At 50.0% G+C, this 18,209-nt stretch overlaps 1 protein-coding gene and 2 long non-coding RNA genes across 16 annotated transcripts in view; all 3 read left to right on the forward strand.

Annotated features, from left to right (window-relative positions):
- The window catches only part of GATAD2B (GATA zinc finger domain containing 2B), a 74,878-nt gene extending 72,021 nt beyond the window's left edge, over nt 1-2,857 (forward strand). For all 14 annotated transcript variants that reach the window (XM_081494853.1, XM_081494863.1, XM_081494855.1 and 11 more), the window contains 4 exons: nt 418-620; nt 1,555-1,665; nt 1,823-1,940; nt 2,584-2,857. In XM_081494853.1, the coding sequence (XP_081350979.1) occupies nt 418-620; nt 1,555-1,665; nt 1,823-1,940; nt 2,584-2,717 (566 nt within the window). In that variant the 3' untranslated portion in view covers nt 2,718-2,857. The remainder of the gene's footprint in view (nt 1-417; nt 621-1,554; nt 1,666-1,822; nt 1,941-2,583) is intronic.
- A 1,749-nt stretch (nt 2,858-4,606) lies between these two features.
- Nucleotides 4,607-6,266, forward strand: LOC145507666 (uncharacterized). Its single transcript, XR_014055005.1, has 2 exons — nt 4,607-4,697; nt 5,416-6,266. It is a non-coding gene; the product is annotated as an uncharacterized LOC145507666 (long non-coding RNA).
- A 2,515-nt stretch (nt 6,267-8,781) lies between these two features.
- On the forward strand, nt 8,782-13,998 carry LOC145507667 (uncharacterized). The gene is made up of 2 exons (XR_014055006.1): nt 8,782-8,923; nt 12,333-13,998. It is a non-coding gene; the product is annotated as an uncharacterized LOC145507667 (long non-coding RNA).
- The last annotated feature ends 4,211 nt before the right edge of the window (nt 13,999-18,209 follow it).

Raw genomic sequence — 18,209 nt, forward strand, 5'->3', positions numbered from 1 at the left:
TATTTTTGGCTGCACTGGGTCTTCGTTGCTGCACAAGGACTATGTCTAGTGGTGGCAAACAGGGGTTGCTCTCTAGTTGCAGTGTGTGGGCTGGAGCCCTTTGACTCTGACACACATTTTCTTCTCAATATTGCATAATAGGAAATCAGAAAACTTGAGTTTTTATCATCCCAGTTTTGTCATTTGGAGCTATGTTTCTTAGACTTAGTTTCCTCATTTGTAAATAGGGATGGTACTATCTAATTCCCTAAAGTGATACTTTGCAATCAAGTGAAATGTAAATATTTTATAAATTACAGAGTCACTTTTTTAATTCAACAGAGTAAACTCCTGGAAAAAGATTCATCTGATGAAGAGAAACAGAGGAGATAGAGAGGAAATGTGAAACCACTGATTATTCTTTTTGTTGGCATCTAGGGAAAAGCTGTGCCTCACTTCTGCGGGTCGAACCCTTTGTTTGTGCCCAGTGCCGCACAGATTTCACCCCTCACTGGAAGCAAGAGAAGAATGGTAAGATTCTGTGTGAGCAGTGTATGACCTCCAACCAGAAGAAGGCTCTAAAGGCAGAACACACCAACCGGCTGAAAAATGCTTTTGTTAAAGCCCTACAGCAGGAACAGGTAAGAATTCTGACTTCTCACCAGCCACCTGTCCAGGTTGGATTTTACCAAAAGGCAGTTCTTTCTAGTTTAGAGGAGTTGTCTGTGTGAACACTACAGTCCAGGTGATCTAGGTTTCTGAATCGAAGTTCCTTGAAGCTAGAGGCCTGGGTTCCCTTTATACCCTTCTTACCATTCTGCCTCTCCCATTTCCATTTGACTACTTCTGATTGAGTAAGAGTGTAATGACACATAATGTCTAAGGTTAAGGGAAAGGGACAGAAGGCTTAAGAATCTTGGCTTTCCCTGATAGCACTGAGAAAATTCCTCTATTATTGACTTCATTTCCTCAAACAAATGGATTTTGGTGAAAAGGATATATATTTGTACTAGAACCCTCTTTTAGAGAAGTAATTATCTGCAGTCCATATTTGACAAAGAAATGACAAAGAGAAGAAATGACAAATTATAAAGTAGCCCAGTGAAGATTAGTGATTGCTAGTGTGTGTGAATTCTTCATACAGTATTAGTAGAATGAGAATATCTTGGAGCAGGGAAGATGTATTGGGAAGCTCAGATTATTTTCCACCCCACCACCCATCAGACCCCTCTGGGTAGGATCATGGGTCTTCTGGAAAATGGGTAGACAGGAGTCAAAAATAAAACTTCAGTAACTCATTGGCCTTAATTAATTACATTAGGCAGCTCATCACCACCACCTAGATCTCCAGCCAACTTCTGAGAGCCAGCTTTCCTGGAGAGAGGGATTCCTTAAGCATTGAAGTATTGAGGTTACTGTACCCAGAGATCTTAGTGCAACTACCCCACCAAACTCTTTTGCCTTTTCCATATCCCTCCAACTAGCTGGCAACATTAGAGATAAGAAGACCTCTAGGTTTTCTGGTTAGGAAATTGGGCGCTGTCCTGCCCAACTTGACCTGATGACTCCCAACAGGAAATTGAACAGCGATTACAGCAGCAGGCAGCCCTCTCCCCCACTACGGCTCCAGCTGTGTCCAGTGTCAGTAAACAAGAGACCATAATGAGACATCATACGCTTCGGCAGGTGAGGATTTCTCTTGAGGTTTTGTCAGTCATTTATTCCAATTTGTCCTTTGTTCTGTGGAAGATCGTATTGCTCTTCTGTACTCCCATATTCTTTCCTCCCCCTTAGACCTTCCATCATGGCAAAGTTATGATCACTTGTCTCCTCATCATTGCAGGCTCCACAGCCCCAAAGCAGCCTCCAGCGTGGTATACCCACATCTGCCCGTTCTATGCTTTCCAACTTTGCACAGGCACCCCAGCTGTCTGTGCCGGGTGGCCTCCTTGGTATGCCAGGTAAGAAGGGTTGATCTGACAACTTTTCTCCGGAATTCACTAGTTAGTTTGCAGTTCTTTAGCAGCTCCTTTAGGTGATTGTTCTGTCTTTTGTTTTCTGCTCTTTCTTTAGGCCCTCCTCCCTTCATTCTTGTTATTCAGCAAATGTTTGCTAAATCCATATTACGTGCCAGGCACAGTACACTAAGGTTTTGGTGGTGAAAATGACATAGTCCTTTCCAGTGTGCCCTTTTGGTGGGCATGTGGTTATTGATCTCTTTTGGCCAGAATAGCAGGGTTAACTGTCCTGATCCTGGTTGAGTGACCTAGGGAAGTTTCTTCAAAGTCAGCAGCCCCCAAACCAAAGCTGATTATTTGTCTTGATTATTTTCCTCTCACCACCGTTTTCTTTGACTTTTCTGTACCATCAAGACCATGTTGGTTAGTCCTGGTAGGTTTGAAGTTTGGGGAAGACCTCTCTACCTAGAGCTTGGGAGCAGGGTGGGTAGTTGCTACTGAAATAAAACTTAACTGAGTCTGGACCGATGTAGACAACTTCTGATGTCCCCTCTGCATCTCCAAGAGTTCAGCCTCAGGGTATTGTGGAAGAAGGTATCATTTCCTCTTTTAATACCTGCCCTCCACTTTTGTCTCCTGGGTCTAGGTGTCAACATTGCATACTTGAACACTGGTATTGGAGGACACAAAGCCCCCAGTCTGGCAGATCGACAGCGGGAATACCTTTTAGACATGATCCCTCCCCGGTCTATATCGCAGTCCATCAGTGGACAGAAATAACGCCTGTTCCACTTATACTGCCCCAACCTTGAATCCTTTACCCCTCTCCTCTCCCATTGTCCCCAACTTCCGTCGCATGCAGTGCCTGTACTGGTGCCTACCATACACGGAAAACAAAACAGAAAAACAGAAGACAAAAAGTAGGAATCAACAAGAAAACACACGCCCTGCCCCGCCACCTCCCCTTTATTTTACACTGCTGCGATCTGTTCTGCCACTTTCTCTCTTCAGTTTTAATAGCAAGGTTGATCTCTGCCTCTGATAGAGGTCAGAATGAGGTCCTGGGGAGAAATCTAAGCCCTCTGATGTGTGTTTCTAAAGTTTGTTTTTATGCTTTAATTATTATTATCATTTTTAATGATGTTGTGTGTCCTCCCTTTGTTCAGTGGACGGTTAAACCTTTTTATTTTCACCCAGTATTTTTTTTCTCTTTTCTTTTGTCTTTTTCTTTTTTGTAAACACAAATGCCATTCAGTTAAGTAATAGGAGCATTGCAGTAGGGTCCCCAGCTGCCAAGTAGGACATGACTGGGAGTGTTAGGGGCAAAAGTTTTTAATGCACTTAACCCAGGGTTGGGGGGAGGTGGTGACATCAAACAGGGAGGAATAGCATACCAGCTGTGGGGTGTCTCTGAGCTGGACAGTTTAGAAGGCAGTGTTGAGTATTGAAGTTGGGCTCTGCAAGAATGAGGGGAAAGAGCCTGGAAGGAGAAGCTTTAAAATTTAACCACTCTAAAAGTGACCCATGAAGAGAGAGAAAGGGGCATGACAGTGAACATAATGTTGAGCCAAGGAGGACTGAGACCAGGTCCTAGCCTTCTGGATGCTGAGTGAATGAGATTGGTCTCCTGACCCCAGTGGAGACACAGAAGACTATTCCAGGCCAACTAGCCCCAAATTATTTCATCTTATTTTTTTGTAAAGTTCTCCCCCATCCCCATCTCTTTTCTTTTTTTAAAAATCCTAATCTGCCCTCAGTAACCACAGCCCCATCTGTAATATAGAGTGGCTGTTCCCAGCCTGACTTTGCTGGGTGTCCTGGAAGTTGGATGGGCATGAGTGAGTGAAATGTCAAAGGAAGGAAATAGAGGAAGAAAGAAAGAGGGGTTTCTCTCCCAAAAGTTGCGACTTTCCCATTTGTCTCTGTACCTTCTGAGTGCCAGGAGATGAGGGTGAGGGCACCTAATCAGGTTGGAGCCCTACCCTGGCCCTGCTGCACTAACTGCAGAGCCGACCGCTCACAGCTGAACAATTCATGTCAAAACCAGTCCTGGACCTGTGCTATAAAAGTAGTTGTTTTATTTTTCCTCCCCAGAATTCTATAAATTTTGCTTTCTTGTTTGTTTTTATTCTTTTCTTAAGTGCTACTAATGTAGAGAATGAATTGAATTGTGCAATGTTGCTGTTCTGGGGATTGGGGAGATTAGCATCCCATTTGCCCACACTGTGGGGGAAGGGGGAAGGGACCAGGCTGTTTTTGAGGTAAGGGAAGCCCATTAAAGGTAGGGGTTTCTGCTCTCCTCATAGTGTATGTCCACCTGCCTCTCCAGCTCTAATAAAAGCTGTCAAAGTTTGAGGAAGGGATACTCTTAGCAGAGAGATGTGAAGAGGAGTGTAACATTTTGCCCTTGAAAGCCACCTGGAGAGGTTCCCCCATTTTTATTTTTTAAAATTAAATAATTTTTTAAAGTAAGAAGGCACTTTTAAAATTAACACACACACAAACTGCACATCCTCCCCATAAAGTTTGGGGAGGGGATAGGAGGAGCTGGAATCAGGCTCAGTTCCCCCCACACTGGCCTCTACTCCCCATACTCCAGAGCCACTGTGGGTGATTATACTGGCCCTACGGGCCTTCCTGGCTTTTTTTCTTTCCTCCCTTTCCCCCAGTTCGTTGAGCACTTAATAAAGGAGCAGAGATGCAGCCTGTGTCTGGGCTCCCCAGTGGTGAAATGATCTGGAAGCTAGACGCTAGTAACAGGTAGTGATGGGGTCATTTCGAGTATTTTTCTGGGGAATGTGAAACCCCTGACTAAGTGGTGGGAGAGGGAGGGGGGTTAGTGGAACTGGGTCTGGGGTTATTTTAAAATTATATATATATATATAAAGATATATTCTTACATCTTTCCTTTGCCCTCTGTGCTTTGAAAGCACTGGATAAATCGTTTGGTTTTGCTTTTCTCTCTTCCACGAAATTGGAAGCTTTTTAAAAAATATTTTCCCTGCAAGTCATCTTGCCTTGTGGCATGTCTGTCTAGCCTCCCTCCCCCTACCCCATGATGAAGTGCCATTTCTGTTATGTCTCCCCTCCCCCAGCTCAGAGGTGCTCAGAGGTACGAGGTGCCCAAGTTTGTCAGTTGAGATTAAAAGTAAGGAACAGAGAATGTGCAATACCGTCTGGCTGGGGGCTGTCCCTGCCCTGAGCTGAATCCCTTCCCTGGGAGCCAGGCCACCTTTGAATGGGGTTTGGAAGTTAGATGTGTAGAGATAGGGGATAATGGGGAAGGAAAGCCTGTAGTTGTGTGCCTGCCAAGGTGCTGAGGCGATAGGGGAGAGGGTGGAGTCTTCCCTGTTTTTATCCCCTCAGGGTCAGTTACATAGAGGCTGCTTGTTGACTAGTATAGCTCCGTGACCCTTTGCTCAATCGCTGAGGTTTGATTTCTTACCCTCTCTTATCCCCATTTTCATACCCTTCCCAGGGATTAGTGACGGGGGTGAGGTTCCTCTAATCATGGTAAAGTATTAGCCTTCCACCTCCTCCCTTTTCCTCCTTCTCCTCCATCCTTCTGTCTTCCTCATTTTTCTACTTTTTCATCACTGATTGCCTTGTGTCCCTCCAAGTCTATTGTTGCTGTCCATCCCCAGGCCTTGGGCCCCATAGACACTAAACCTCATGCCCTGAAGATAGGAGGAAAGACCCTCTGTACAGAGTTATCCTTTACCCCTGGAGCATTGAAGCTCAGGGTGATACTAGAGTGAGGATTCCACCAGTTTTGCCTGGCTTCCTCCATCACCAGAGGCTTTAAAAGTAGTAGTTTATGGACAGTGGCTTACTCTCTCTAAGCCTGATACGGGTGAATGAGCGATAAGGCTTTGGTAAAACTGAGGGACAGAGGTCCTTATTTGCCTTTTTTTTTTTTTTTTTCTTCTTCTTTTTGTCATTTGACCACAGCATCTGGACTTCTTTCATCCCGGGAATAAGTATTTTTTCCACATTTTTTGGATGTTTGTATGGTAGACAATTTTTTTTTAAGACACAGAGATAAATGTTTTCCTGCTTTGGTTACCTTTCCTTTCCCCTTTAAAAGGAATTAGCTATAGAACTGCTTTGTAAAGATGCTTCTTGATATTTTACTTTTGTTCCTTTTCCCTAACCTCTCCCTTTTCTCCCCACTTCTCCAGAAGGCATAACCTTCTCTCCACACCCCCTACCCCCACCCCAGTCCTAGGCTCCCTTCCCCTCCAACAAGACCTTCATTAGCTTATGATATTTGCTGCCGAGATGTTATAACAAGGACTCATTCGTGTATATAAGCTATTTCTTGATCCATTTAAAAGGAATTGTACATTGTGTAGAAAAAAAAAAAAAAAACTGAAAAAGAGAAAAAAAAGCCCTAGCCATGGATATTGTGAAACTGTGTTATGTCATTTTGTAATGTGCCCGTTTGTGTATGATCCGTGCAAAAGGGTTTCTGGGGAAGGGGAGGGGGTAGGGAGGCAGGGCTGTGGAGGGTGGGGAGGGGAGTGGGCCGGGCCCAGCACACTGAGACTGGCAGCTGCTCCAACCCCATCCCTCCTTAGAGATGCCACCTCCCCCACCACCCACCCCTAATTTGTGCCTTGCCTCCCCACCCTGGAGTAGTCCCTCCGGGTCACCAGCACTGCCTTGGCAGAGCCCACTCCCTACCCTAACCTGCCCACCCTCCCTACCCCCCAGCATTAGGTTGAGACTGTGGGGAAGTGCTGGGGGTTGGGAGGTAGCCGAGGAATGGGGCAGTTCCCGGGGGCATTGAAACCAAGTATTATTATGAATTGTAATTGTATTTGCACTGTTTTTTTTCTCTGATTGCATCAGCATATATACAATATACCTATATAACAAAATTCAGTGTCAAGCTTTCTTATGCAAGGGATTTCCCCACCCCAAAAAAAGAACCTAGTTTCATGGGCCTTTGAGGGTGGATTGTCAGGGGATGATAGAAATAATTTAAACAAGTCATCCTAAGAAAGTCTCCCTTAGGGGAGAGCCATATCCATCTGTACACAGTTTTAGGCTTTGTAAATTGGGGTGAGGCTGGGTTACTGCAAAAGCTAAGACTCCTAGTCCAGACTGTGGAGTGTAAAGAGAACCACAGCACAAAGGGGGTGGGATGATGGCACAGTCTGGAGACCTGGAGTTTAGTCTCAAGCTTTCCTGCTGACTTGTTATGTGACCTTTGGTAGAGCTAATTTTCAGGGTCTCAGTTTTATTTGTGAAATGATGGCAGGCAGGGGAGATCCTCTGGCCACTCAAGTTTATAAAGCTTCCTTCTCCACCTGAAAACAAAACAACTTGAGGTGAGGAAAGTGTTGGGCTGAAAAACCAGGGAGGAAACCAAAGTGGCTAGTGTTGAAGTGGGTATATGTGTGACAGTGCCCTTGGAGAGCTGCCAGGTCCCTGCTGTTCCTTTTGGTTTAGGAAAGGCAGCAGAGTGATGTTTAGAACTTAAGTTAAATCTGGGACATCTTTGCCCTCATGCTTCTAGTTACCCAAGGGCAGGAACCAGGCCCCAAACCCCACCTCACAAGCAACTGCCCTCAAGGGTGGTTGACCAATGAATACCCCAGGTTGGTGGTCACTCACACCCTTTGTAAGCTACAGAATGCAGATCTTTCCCCCATTTCTTGGTTGGAGAGCTCGGATATAGTCCACATCTTGTCTCCTTCCCTCAGATCTCATCTAAACCCCCTTAAAGGCAGCTCTCTCAACAGCTGTTTCCTTCAGGGGCCCAATTTCCCCACAGCCTGGGCTGTGTACTCCCACTGTAGGTTCTTGGCTGGTAAAGCCTGGAGAGGATTAGGATGGTGGGTGAAGCCCTGGTGAAGGTGGAAGGATAGATTGGTGGTGGGGGGTGGGGAGCAGGGAGGTGGGATGGGGAATGGCCTTCTCTGAACGGGGTGGGTGGGAGGGGAACAAGACCCTTTTGCACAACTCTTTTAAGTTTCCTTTTTTTTAAAAAAACTCATTCTGATTTTCTGCATTGTGTTTGGGAATTAAAATGAAAAAACTAAGACCAATAGAAACTGGTTTTCAAAAAGGCAAATACACTCCCATCTGTTTCAGATGCTGCTGAGCATTTCAGCGGTGACAGATTCAAATAATAAGCTAATTTTTGGAGAAAGGATTAAAAGAAAAAAAAACTTTGTAATATTTATCACTTGCAAGCTATGTTTAATAAAGAAAGGAATGGTTTCTAAACTTTCCTGTGGCTTGTGCTTTAGTCATGGTGGAGGGTGGGGATGGTAGTTTGGTGGGAGAAATTTTAGGGGCGATTTGGAGATTGGCTATGACTTATACTCCCTGAAGTCACTGAGGTACCTTTATAGTTTGTGTCCTTTCTTCAGTTGTGAGGATTTAAAGCCTACCTATTTGTGTATTCTTGTTCCCCTCACTTTCATGTAGATCCATGTTCTGGAAGCCCCTGATCCCACTTTAATTACCTGATGACTTAGGTCTAAAGGTATCCCGAAGGAGGTTGCATTCAACCCAGAGGCTGGACCTCCATCCTGTCCTAAGGAGAGGTGTGCCCTAGTTGTCCTTGGCCCTTCTCATTACGCTGCTCTAGTCTCCAGTAACAGTTGTTTGTAGTATGCTGGTCTCTCCAGGGGGAACCTTAAAACAGCCCACACTGTTCTTAGCAAGCTGCATAATATGTACTTCCTTAGTTGGAATGCAACATCCCCTGAAAAATCTGCAACTGCTCTGTCCTACCATGTCACTCACCTCCACTCCTCCAAGTTCTCCTTTCAATCCAGAACATTAATCAGATCCTAACTTATTTTTTTCCATCTTGGTTTATTTCCAGCAAAGCATTTAGACCAGGCCCACCCAGAGGAGAGGATGGCACTTCTTCAGAGAGCTGAAGTTTGGGGCTGTTCTTAACCTCTTGGTCCTCTGCCACATTGTTTAGTCAAAGCTGCTTCTGCTCCTTGGGCGGTTGGAGAGGGGTAAGGCCCAGCCTTGCTGGAGTCTTGTCATTGGTACTAACATCATTCTACAAGGGCACAGGGGAGACAGTGATTGGGATCCCACCAAGACGAGCAGATTGAGGGAGAGCCTGGGGTTTTGGTTTTAGGGTATGGTAGGGCTGGACAAGGAGGGACAGGGGCCAGGACTGCCACAGGTCAGCAGGGGCAGAGTGGGAAAGAGGTGCTCTTTGGACACCTAGAACGGAGGGGAATAGATGTGTAGGATGTTCCACACTCTCTGTGCTCATTCTACAAGGGATTCAAGACCACCAAAACCTCAGTGCAAACTAATAGCTCCTTTCAAAAACAGAAAAATGATGAGGGGTGCCTCCTGAAAAGGGGCTTATGCTTTGGATCTGGAAAGGTGGAGAGGGGCGTTTGGTTGCTGAAAGAAGCAGTGCACGTGAGCTTAGATGTTCCAAATGCTTCTGGTGTCGGAACAAAGCGGCAAGGAACTCGGAGCCCCTTTGCCCACCTGCCTTTTTAAACCACCAGGAACGCCGGATGCCTGTCCCTGGGTCAGACTCCAGCTTGGGCACAAGGAGAAACAGATTTCAGACAGGAGGTTCAGGTTGGATGATGAGCCCCTTGCCCTGCTTTCCCCTTTCAGGGGGAACCCTTAGAGCTATCTGTCTTCGGGGAGTTCATATTTGGATCATGAGGATATGTTCAGTGGGGTTATGAGGGAGGACTAACGGAGAGAACTCACAGCTGAGCATGGTTTGGTTTGAAGTTACCTTGTGTGTTGGGGAGGACACAGATTCCCCCCTTTCCTGAGGAGGGAGAAGTGGAAATCATGTCCTCTTTTCTCTTCCTACGGTCAGGCTTGCCCCTCTCCGTTGAGGGGGCTGAGGAACCTTTGGTTCCTTCCTGTCTCCAGGGTGGCAGGGAAAGGTGAAGTAGGTTCTTTGGTAGGGCTAGAGTTAGTGACATCTGGGAGGGAGCCAACTTGCAGGGCCCTAGGCTAAGGGCGGCTGCTCCAAGGTCACCGGAGGGGGAAGGCGGTGGTCAGGCCTCAGACCCAGGGCCTCACGCACACCACTTTTTCCTCCCCAGTCCCCCTCACTAGACTCCCCCTCACCTGGGTATTGAGTTCAGTCTTCTCCCCCGGCTTCCCTCCACTCGAAGCCTGGCTTCTGCAGCCCCCAGCTCCATCCCAGGCAGTCTAAGGCACTGCTCAGCACTCCTGTGACCCCTGTCTGCAGAAGACGCTGCCTGGATGGAGAGGACGAGCACCATGACCTGTCTGGGGCTTCCCTCTGGCTTAGCATCCATCAGCCCCAGCCTTTCATCCTGTTCTATACTCCCCAGAAACGGCAGAGGCCAGACCCTTCCTTGTGCACAGAGTAGCAGGAATCTAGCTCTGGCCCCCTTCTGCCACCTGTCCTTTGCCTTGGGAGCCCCAGTGCTCTCTGCCCTGTTTAATGCAGCCACCAGGCCTCCTCCCACTCCTAGTACCACACAACTCTGAGAAGAACTGGTCCTTCCTCACTGCCTCAGTCTCCTCATTTGTAAAACAGCATAGTCATGGATAAAAGCCCTTCCCTGCTCTTTGGACCTATGCCGCCGTAGTGCAGACTGTCTTCCTAGCAGTTCTCCACATTAGCCATCCTAGCCCTTACCTATGTCTTCAGCCCAGGAGGAGACAGAGGAGGCAGATGATGAGGGCAGGCAGGCCCATGTGTATGCCCACCACAACCCCAGGCAGCGAGCTGCTCTCAACCTGGCTGTAAGAGCACCCAGCCTTGGACTCTGTGGATACAGTGCCATCTGTCAGAGGACCAAGATGGAGGCGAAGCTCAGCCCCTCCTCCTCCTCGAAGATTGACGGCCGTAGGTCCTATGGTAAGGGCCTGCTTGGACCCCAGGCCTGCTACCCTGCTACTGGATCCCACTCACCAGGGATGACCAGGGGCACATTGTGCCGAGAGACAACATGGGAACTGCGCTTGCCATCCCCATTGCCACTGAAGGCCTGGAGCTTGATCTCAAAGAGGGCAGCTGGCTCTGCAAGGGGCAGGAGATTGTGAAGGGAACAGGCCTGTCCGGACTAGGAAGCTCAGTGCCTGGGGCAAGACCACACTGAGGAGGGGCACAAGATGGTTCAGGGCCTCACCCAGATCTGTATAGAGAAAGGAACTGACAGTGCTAGCCAGAAGCAGGGGCCCTTCAAAACGGGCAGCAGGCAGCTTGCAGTGAAAGTTTGAAGCCTTGGATAGACTCCAGCTGAAGTGGCAGCTCCCACGAGGCCTGCACAGAGGTGACATTGAGCACTTTGGTGGAGAAGCCGAGGCCAGCAGGGGCTGCAGAGGAAACGAGATGAGCTGGTTGGCAGCCCTGTTTGCCCAAGGCCAGGGGCTCTACAGGGCTGGAGAAGCTATTGCTCATGCTGCCCATGGTGGAAGCGTGGATGGAGGCCGAGTCCTGGCTGGCACCCTCTGCTGAGTAGGCCCACACATGGATGGAATAGACCGTGGTGGGCTCCAGGTTGGAGAAAACGTGCTCAAAAGGTGCCTTTGCCCACGGGCTCTTGGAGCTCTGGACCAGCTGGCTTGAGAAGCAGAGAGCTTGGCAACCAGCATCCCTCTCCCTCACTGCAAACATCCCCCACCACCACAAAGTGGACGCAGAGCCCCAGCTAGGTCTCCAAGGAGAGAAGGGAGCAGGGCTGCAGGAGCCAGGATGAGAAAGGCTGAGGATAAGAAGGGGGCTGAAGAGCAAAAGGAAGTACCAGAGGTCCAGGCAGGTCTGGGCATCACTAAGAGAGAAATTGACCAGGGACTCCTGTCCATCCACCCACACCCGCCTCCCACAGGCCTGAGGTGCAGCACAAAGCTGACGACGCGTCCCCATTGGAGGGCAGGGGTTCCCAGGACACTCAAATGGCAGAGGTGGAGAGAGCCATCGCCTGCAGGCCCATGGCAATGGGATAGCTCTCGATACCATCACAGCCAGGCAGACACTGGCCTGGTTGGAGCCTGCACTGTTCTCTGCTATGTATTGGTAGATGGCCTCGTTCTCTGCGGATATCTGCACCAGGGAAAAGCAAACACAGCCACTGGAGCTCCTTCCCTCTGCGTCCCCTGCCCTGGTGGAGAGGCAAGACCCATGGACCAGCCCAGAAGCAGGACACACCACCCATGTGCGGGTGTCGCTTGTATGGAGCAAGCTGGGCAGAGCCTCCTGTGGGTGGAGTTAGCTGCAAGGGCTGTAGACAGTAAATGTAGGAAGAGAGTGTTGTATATAGGTGGGGGTGGATGCCTAGGGCAAGTGAGGGGACCTCGGCAATCAGGCAGGGTGGAGGGGGTGGAACAGGGATACCTCGGGTACCTGTTGTTGTAGGTCAGCCGAATGTTATCCCCAGGACTCAACCACTTCCCATTCTTCAGCCAGACCAGCCAGGGCTCAGGGACACCCTGGGCTACACAGATGAAGATGGTGCTGCTGCCTGGAAGCTTGGACAAAGACTGTGGCCACTGGACAAACTCGGAGGAAGCCAGGCAGGTGATGACAGGTGGGAGGTGCCATGAGGCCTGGCCTCTCACCCTCCTCCTGCTTCTCTCCTCATCCAGGTTCCCGTGGTGGGTGGGGTGACCCAGGACACTCCCTAGCTGGCCCTTGGGGCTCACCCTCCACAAGCAGGATGCCCTGTGCTGTCGTCGGACCTGAGTTCCAGGCCGATTGACCGTGCAGACGTAGATGCTCAAGTGCTGGACCAACACTTCAGAGATCATGAGGTTCCCAGGGCCCAGGACTTGGATGCCCTCTACACTGATGGAGCAGCCACCTGTGGGGAGACAACTGGTCAGAGCTGGGATGGTGCAAAGTGCTGGGGACTCTGGAAGGCGGGACGAGGCAGGACAGCTACACACCCAGGTGGCTCCAGGAGACCAGTGGCCATGGGTGACCTGTGGCAATGCATTCCAGCACTGCACCCTCGGGTTCTGAGCCCCAGACAGGATCTCTGGCTCCTGCAGCAGCTATGGGGATCCCACTGAGAGGGGGAAACAGAAAATTGAGGGCTCCGGAAACAGAATTCTCCCCTTGAATCCAGGACACTTCCGCTCCCAGAGGCCCCTTCTAATCCTCAAGTGACCAGACCCCAGAGGTATTGCCATTTTAGTCCTGGTTTACATGTAAAGAAAATTAGTTGCTCAAGGTCCTATGGCAGTAAATAGAAGTGTGTGTGTGTGTGTGTGTGTGTGTGTGTGTGCGTGCATGCATGTGCACTAAGTCACTTCAGCCATGTCCAACTCTTGGCAACTCGATGAACCATACCTGCCAGGCTCCTCTGTCTGTGGGATTCTCCAGGCAAGAGTATTGGAGTGGGTTGCTGTGCCCTCCTCCAGGGGACCTTCCTGACCCAGGGATTGAACCCATGTCTTCCTGAGGCTCCTGCATTGCAGGTGAGTTCTTTACTAGGGAATCCCACAAATAGAGGTATACTTCATGTTATTGCGCTTCACAGATACTGCAGCGTTTTTTTGTTTTTTAAACAAATCAAAAACTTGTGGCAACCCTGCATTATCAGATGATGGTTAACAATTTTAGCAATCAACTTTTTTATATGAGGTATGTACATTGTTTTATACATAATGCTACTTAATAGGATACAGTATAAACATGATTTTTTATATGAAGAGGGAAACCAAACAATTCACGTGACTCACTTTATTGTGATAGTCACTGTAGTCTGGCACCAAACCTGCAGTACCTCTGAGGTCGGCCTGCATCAGAGCTAAGTGGCTTTGGTGTACTAAGCACGCCCCAAGTTAAGCTGGAAGGGTGGAGAGAGGAAAGGGTGTAAGCAGGCCCCCCGCCACCACAGAGTGCCCCTGGAGGGCCTGCAGCAGTGTAAGAACATGAACTGACCAGGTAGGAAGGTAATGGGGGATACCCAGGGACCTAGACCCTTCCCTAAGTCACCCACAAAACTGGCAGGAGACCCTTCCCTTAGAAAGAGAGCCAGGCCCCCCTGCCAAGTAAGCATGTCTCAGCTGCTCAAAAGGGATGCAAAAGTTTTCTGAAATACACTGCTCTTTGGGTCTAACAGCATCTTCATTTTAAGTGTCCTTTACTAAAAATTTAGGAATTCCCTGGCAATCCATTGGTTAGAATTCTGTGCTACCACTGCAGGGGGGCCTGAATTTGATCCCTGGTTGGGGAGCTAGGATCCCACAAGCCATAGCATGACAAAAACAAAAAAACTTCTCATACAAAGTTACGTCTCTCAGTTTCTGGGCTTCCCTGGTGGTGCTAGTGGTAAAAAATCTGCCTGCCAATGCAGGAGACACAAAAAAATGTGGGTTTGATCCCTGGGTCAGGAAGATCCCCCGGAGTAGGAAATGGCAATCCACTCCAATATTCTTGCCTGGAAAATTCCATGGACAAAGGAGCCTGGCAGGCTACAGCCCATGGGGTTGCAAAGAGTCAGACCTGACCGAGCTCACACACACACACACACACACACACACACACACACACACACCGGTGACTCAGCTGGCAGAGAATCCACCTCCCACTGCAGGGGACTTGGGTTTGACCCCTGGTCCGGGAAGATCCCACATGCTGCAAGGCAACTAAGGCCATGCTCCATGACTACTGAGCCTGTGCTCTAGAGCCCAGGAGCTGCAACTACTGAGCCCACATGCCAAAGCTACTGAAGCCTGAACACTCTAGAGCCTCTGCTCCACAGCAAGAGAACCCACCACAACGAGAAGCCCGTGTACTGCACTAGAGATTAGCCCCCGCTCACCACCACTAGAGAAGAGCCCATGCAGCAACGAAAACCCAACATAGCCAAATATAATTTTTTAAAAAGTTCCTCAAGGACTGGTATAAAGTCTTACACATCTTTAAATCTGACTCAAGGTCTAGCATAGTATTCACCCATTCTCCATTCAGCCCACCACCATATATTGAGGGTCTACTTTGGACTAGGCACTCCTCAGTTTGCCTCCTCCCAAAGCTCTAGCTCCAGCTGTGGACTGTCTTGAAATGTCCTGGCTTTGGCCGAGGAGGCTGTGTTCTACCTGGTCAGACCTAGTGTTCTACCTAGTGGCGCAGAGCTGGTCTGTATGACATCCATCCCTGGCTGAACGCCTCCACATGCCAGGCTTTATACTGTGAGCCCCACATGCACCGTCCCCTTTAATCCTCACTACAAGCCCATGGGGCCAGTGCTTTTACTTCTCCAACTTCACAGATGAGAAAACTGAGTGTCAGAGAGGGCAAGTGACTTGTTCAACCCCAGAGTGCCTGGCAGAAGTGGAACGCAAACCTGGGTCTTTGAAGCACTGCTGACAGCATTCCCTCTGGGCACTGTGAGCTCCTTAAAAGTCCAGGAAACCCCATGTCCCTGGTGCCCACCCAGGGAAACGCTCTAGGAGTGGATGGCTGGGGCCAAGGTACCCAGCTCCTATCTCCTGTCCCTGGGGAAATGTCTACATTGATCCCAGCTTCTTCTGTGAAATGTAGGCTGTCATGTAACTCAGTCACTGGCTGATCCTCTGTGCCCAACAAGCACCTGCTTGTCATCTGCCTAAACCTCTCTGGCCATTTAGTCCCCTGCCTCTGCGGCCAGCAGGATGGAGGACCCGTGCCTGCCTAGTCACTCGACCAGGAGCACTGATCATCATGGAAGCCTGGCATCCTGCCCTGCCCTCATGCCGGGGATGGTCGATGGGAACAGGAAGTGGAAAGCCACAGGAACCTCACCCCAGCTTCCCTCTGCTCTCAGGGAGGAGCCCCTGATCCCCACTCTTTGCTTTCAGTTTCTAAGTCAGCTCCAGATAAGAGACACCACAGATGTCCCCTTCCTCTTTCGGTCTTCAGTTTAAAAATTAAGCATCTTTTGGTAGAATTTTGCCTTGATGCTTGTCCAAGGTTCACTTGTTATCTGTACTGCAGGGGCCCCCTAGTGGATAATTCAGCCATGCTTTCCCCTCTCACTGCGGGTGGCATCTTGGCTTCAGGCTGTGGCTTGAGTCTTACCTGTTTCCTGCTAGGTACCATCTCTTCATAGGTTCTGCTGCAACCCTCATTTTGGGCACAAAACTCTCCCACCCCACGTGGCCTGTACTGCGGGTCATTTGGGACGTTTCATATCAGGTAAAAGGCTATTTTCACCCAAAGAAGGAAACACGCAAATGTGTGTGCGCATGTGCACACACACACACACATGCACATACATCTGAGCACATCATGCACAAACACAAGTGTACCCAAGCATCCACTCCCAGCCGAGTCACAGGAGCCCCTAAACCCATCAAAAGGGCTCCCGCTACTCTCTGGATCAAGTCCAAACTCCTTTTCATGATGGGCCTCACCTACCTTTCCTACATCAATTTTTTGTTAGCTTGAATTCTCCCCATTCTCTGGTCCAGCAACGTGGAATTGCCTGCATGAACTGCACTATTCTAACCCTTGTGCTTTTACATGAAGCAATGCCACCCTCTCCATCTTCCTGACCTTGGCCTGCCTCTCCACTCACCCTTCTACACTCAGCTTGGTATAGCCTTCTCTCAAGGCCCCTTACCAGCCCTTGCCCATAGCCCAAGGCTGGGTTAGAGGCCTCTGCCCTGGGTTCCCACAGCACTTCCCTCTCTACTCAGTTACCAGTTCTGGGAAGCTGGTGATGGACTGAGCCTCTTCCACCTGCTTACCTCTGTATTCCCTCATCCAGCACAGTCATATGTAGCCAGCGCTCAAAGTATCTGTACCACATGCAACTACACCAGCCACACCCACTCCCTGGGGTGCCAGCTCCCACATCCTCCTCTGCCAGTGCCCGCTCTGATCCCCCTGGTCCTCGCTTACCTCTCAGCATCAGCCGAGCATCCTGGCTGTGCCGACTGTTGGCCACATTGTGAGCCACGCAGGAGTATGTGCCCAGGTCAGCCTGGCTCATGCTAGTGATGCGGAGGATGCCATCAGGGGTCCGTGGCTGGGCAGTGGCCCACAGCCTGTCACCCCGCCACACTCCTTACTGGTGCTCACCTGTGGTCAGCGGTACTCAAGGTCATGCCATTGTGTTCCCAGGAACTGGAAGGCTCAGGCACTCCCCAGGTCATGCACTGGAAGCACGTGACTCCACCCGGCTCCTCCTTGACAGATTCTGGATGTTGATAGAAGCATGACAGGCCTAGGACACAGGGACCACCTGAGTACCCAGAGAGCTGGCCCCCACCTCTGCCACCAGCAACTCTGTCCCAGAGCCCCAGCTTCCCCTCTGCCCGCAGTTGCCACTCCCTACTGACTGCCTTCTCGCACCCCTTAAGTCCCATGTCTATGGTCTCTGGAGGCCATGAGCACTTTACCTTCATGACATTTAAAATTATGTTTTACATTTACACTGGTATCAACACAAATATAATCCAGAACTATAAAATAACAACTCACTATTATATATTTGGTATTCATTTTTTCTTCTGGTTTTAAAGAACTTATAGTTAAAACATGTTTGTGATCCCCTGAAAGGGCCCTCAGCCCTAGGCACAGTGCATACTGTGTCTAATGGCCAAGTCAACACTGCCCAGCTCACCCTGGGCAATTCTGTGCCCTGTGAGCGCCATCTGTGGGTACCCCTGTGCACTCTCGTCCCCCCTAATCCTCACAGGAGCAGCCCAGTCACTTACTTGCTAGTTGCATCTGGGTCCACCAGCACCAGGCAGTTCTGGGCCACACAGTGGGACTCATGGGCATGGGAGGGGAGGCTCCAGCGAGAGGGTGGGGTGGCCAGATGCAGGGAGCTGTTGGGCATCATGGTGGTGCTGCTGCCGTTGGTCAGGGCCAGTCCATCCCACTGCCAGGAAATGGACATAGGCAGCTCACCCTCCACCTGGCAGGGCAGCACCAGCGGGCACTCCCTCACGAAGGCCAGCTCAGAGCCTGCAATGGGACCTGTGGGGACAGCCAGCGAGGTCTGGGCACACCAGCCTCCTGCAGCCCACCACCTCCCCTCAGTTTTGAGCCCCTCTCGGCCTGGGTGAGGGGTGGGGAGGCATGACTTTACTTTGGAGGGACCTTGGGAAGCACACGAGGAGGGCCTGGCAGTCCAGTCCGAGGAACAGGGCCGCCACTGTCCGGCTGGGCCGCTGCAATCGATGGCCTCTTTCAGCCGGACCCTGGCAACAGGGAGGGAGCGGGGCGGGCACAGTGGCAAGGTCAGGGGCCCAGGCGTGGGCATTGTGCTCCCTGGGAGCCAATGGCGTCATCCCCTCCCTCCCCCACTGGCCTATCTGCCCGTCTGTCTGCAGGGTCAGCTT

Source organism: Giraffa tippelskirchi, chromosome 5 (genome assembly GCF_054371585.1).
Source record: "Giraffa tippelskirchi isolate mGirTip1 chromosome 5, T2T-mGirTip1v1.2.pri, whole genome shotgun sequence".
Taxonomy (NCBI): Eukaryota; Metazoa; Chordata; class Mammalia; order Artiodactyla; family Giraffidae; genus Giraffa; species Giraffa tippelskirchi.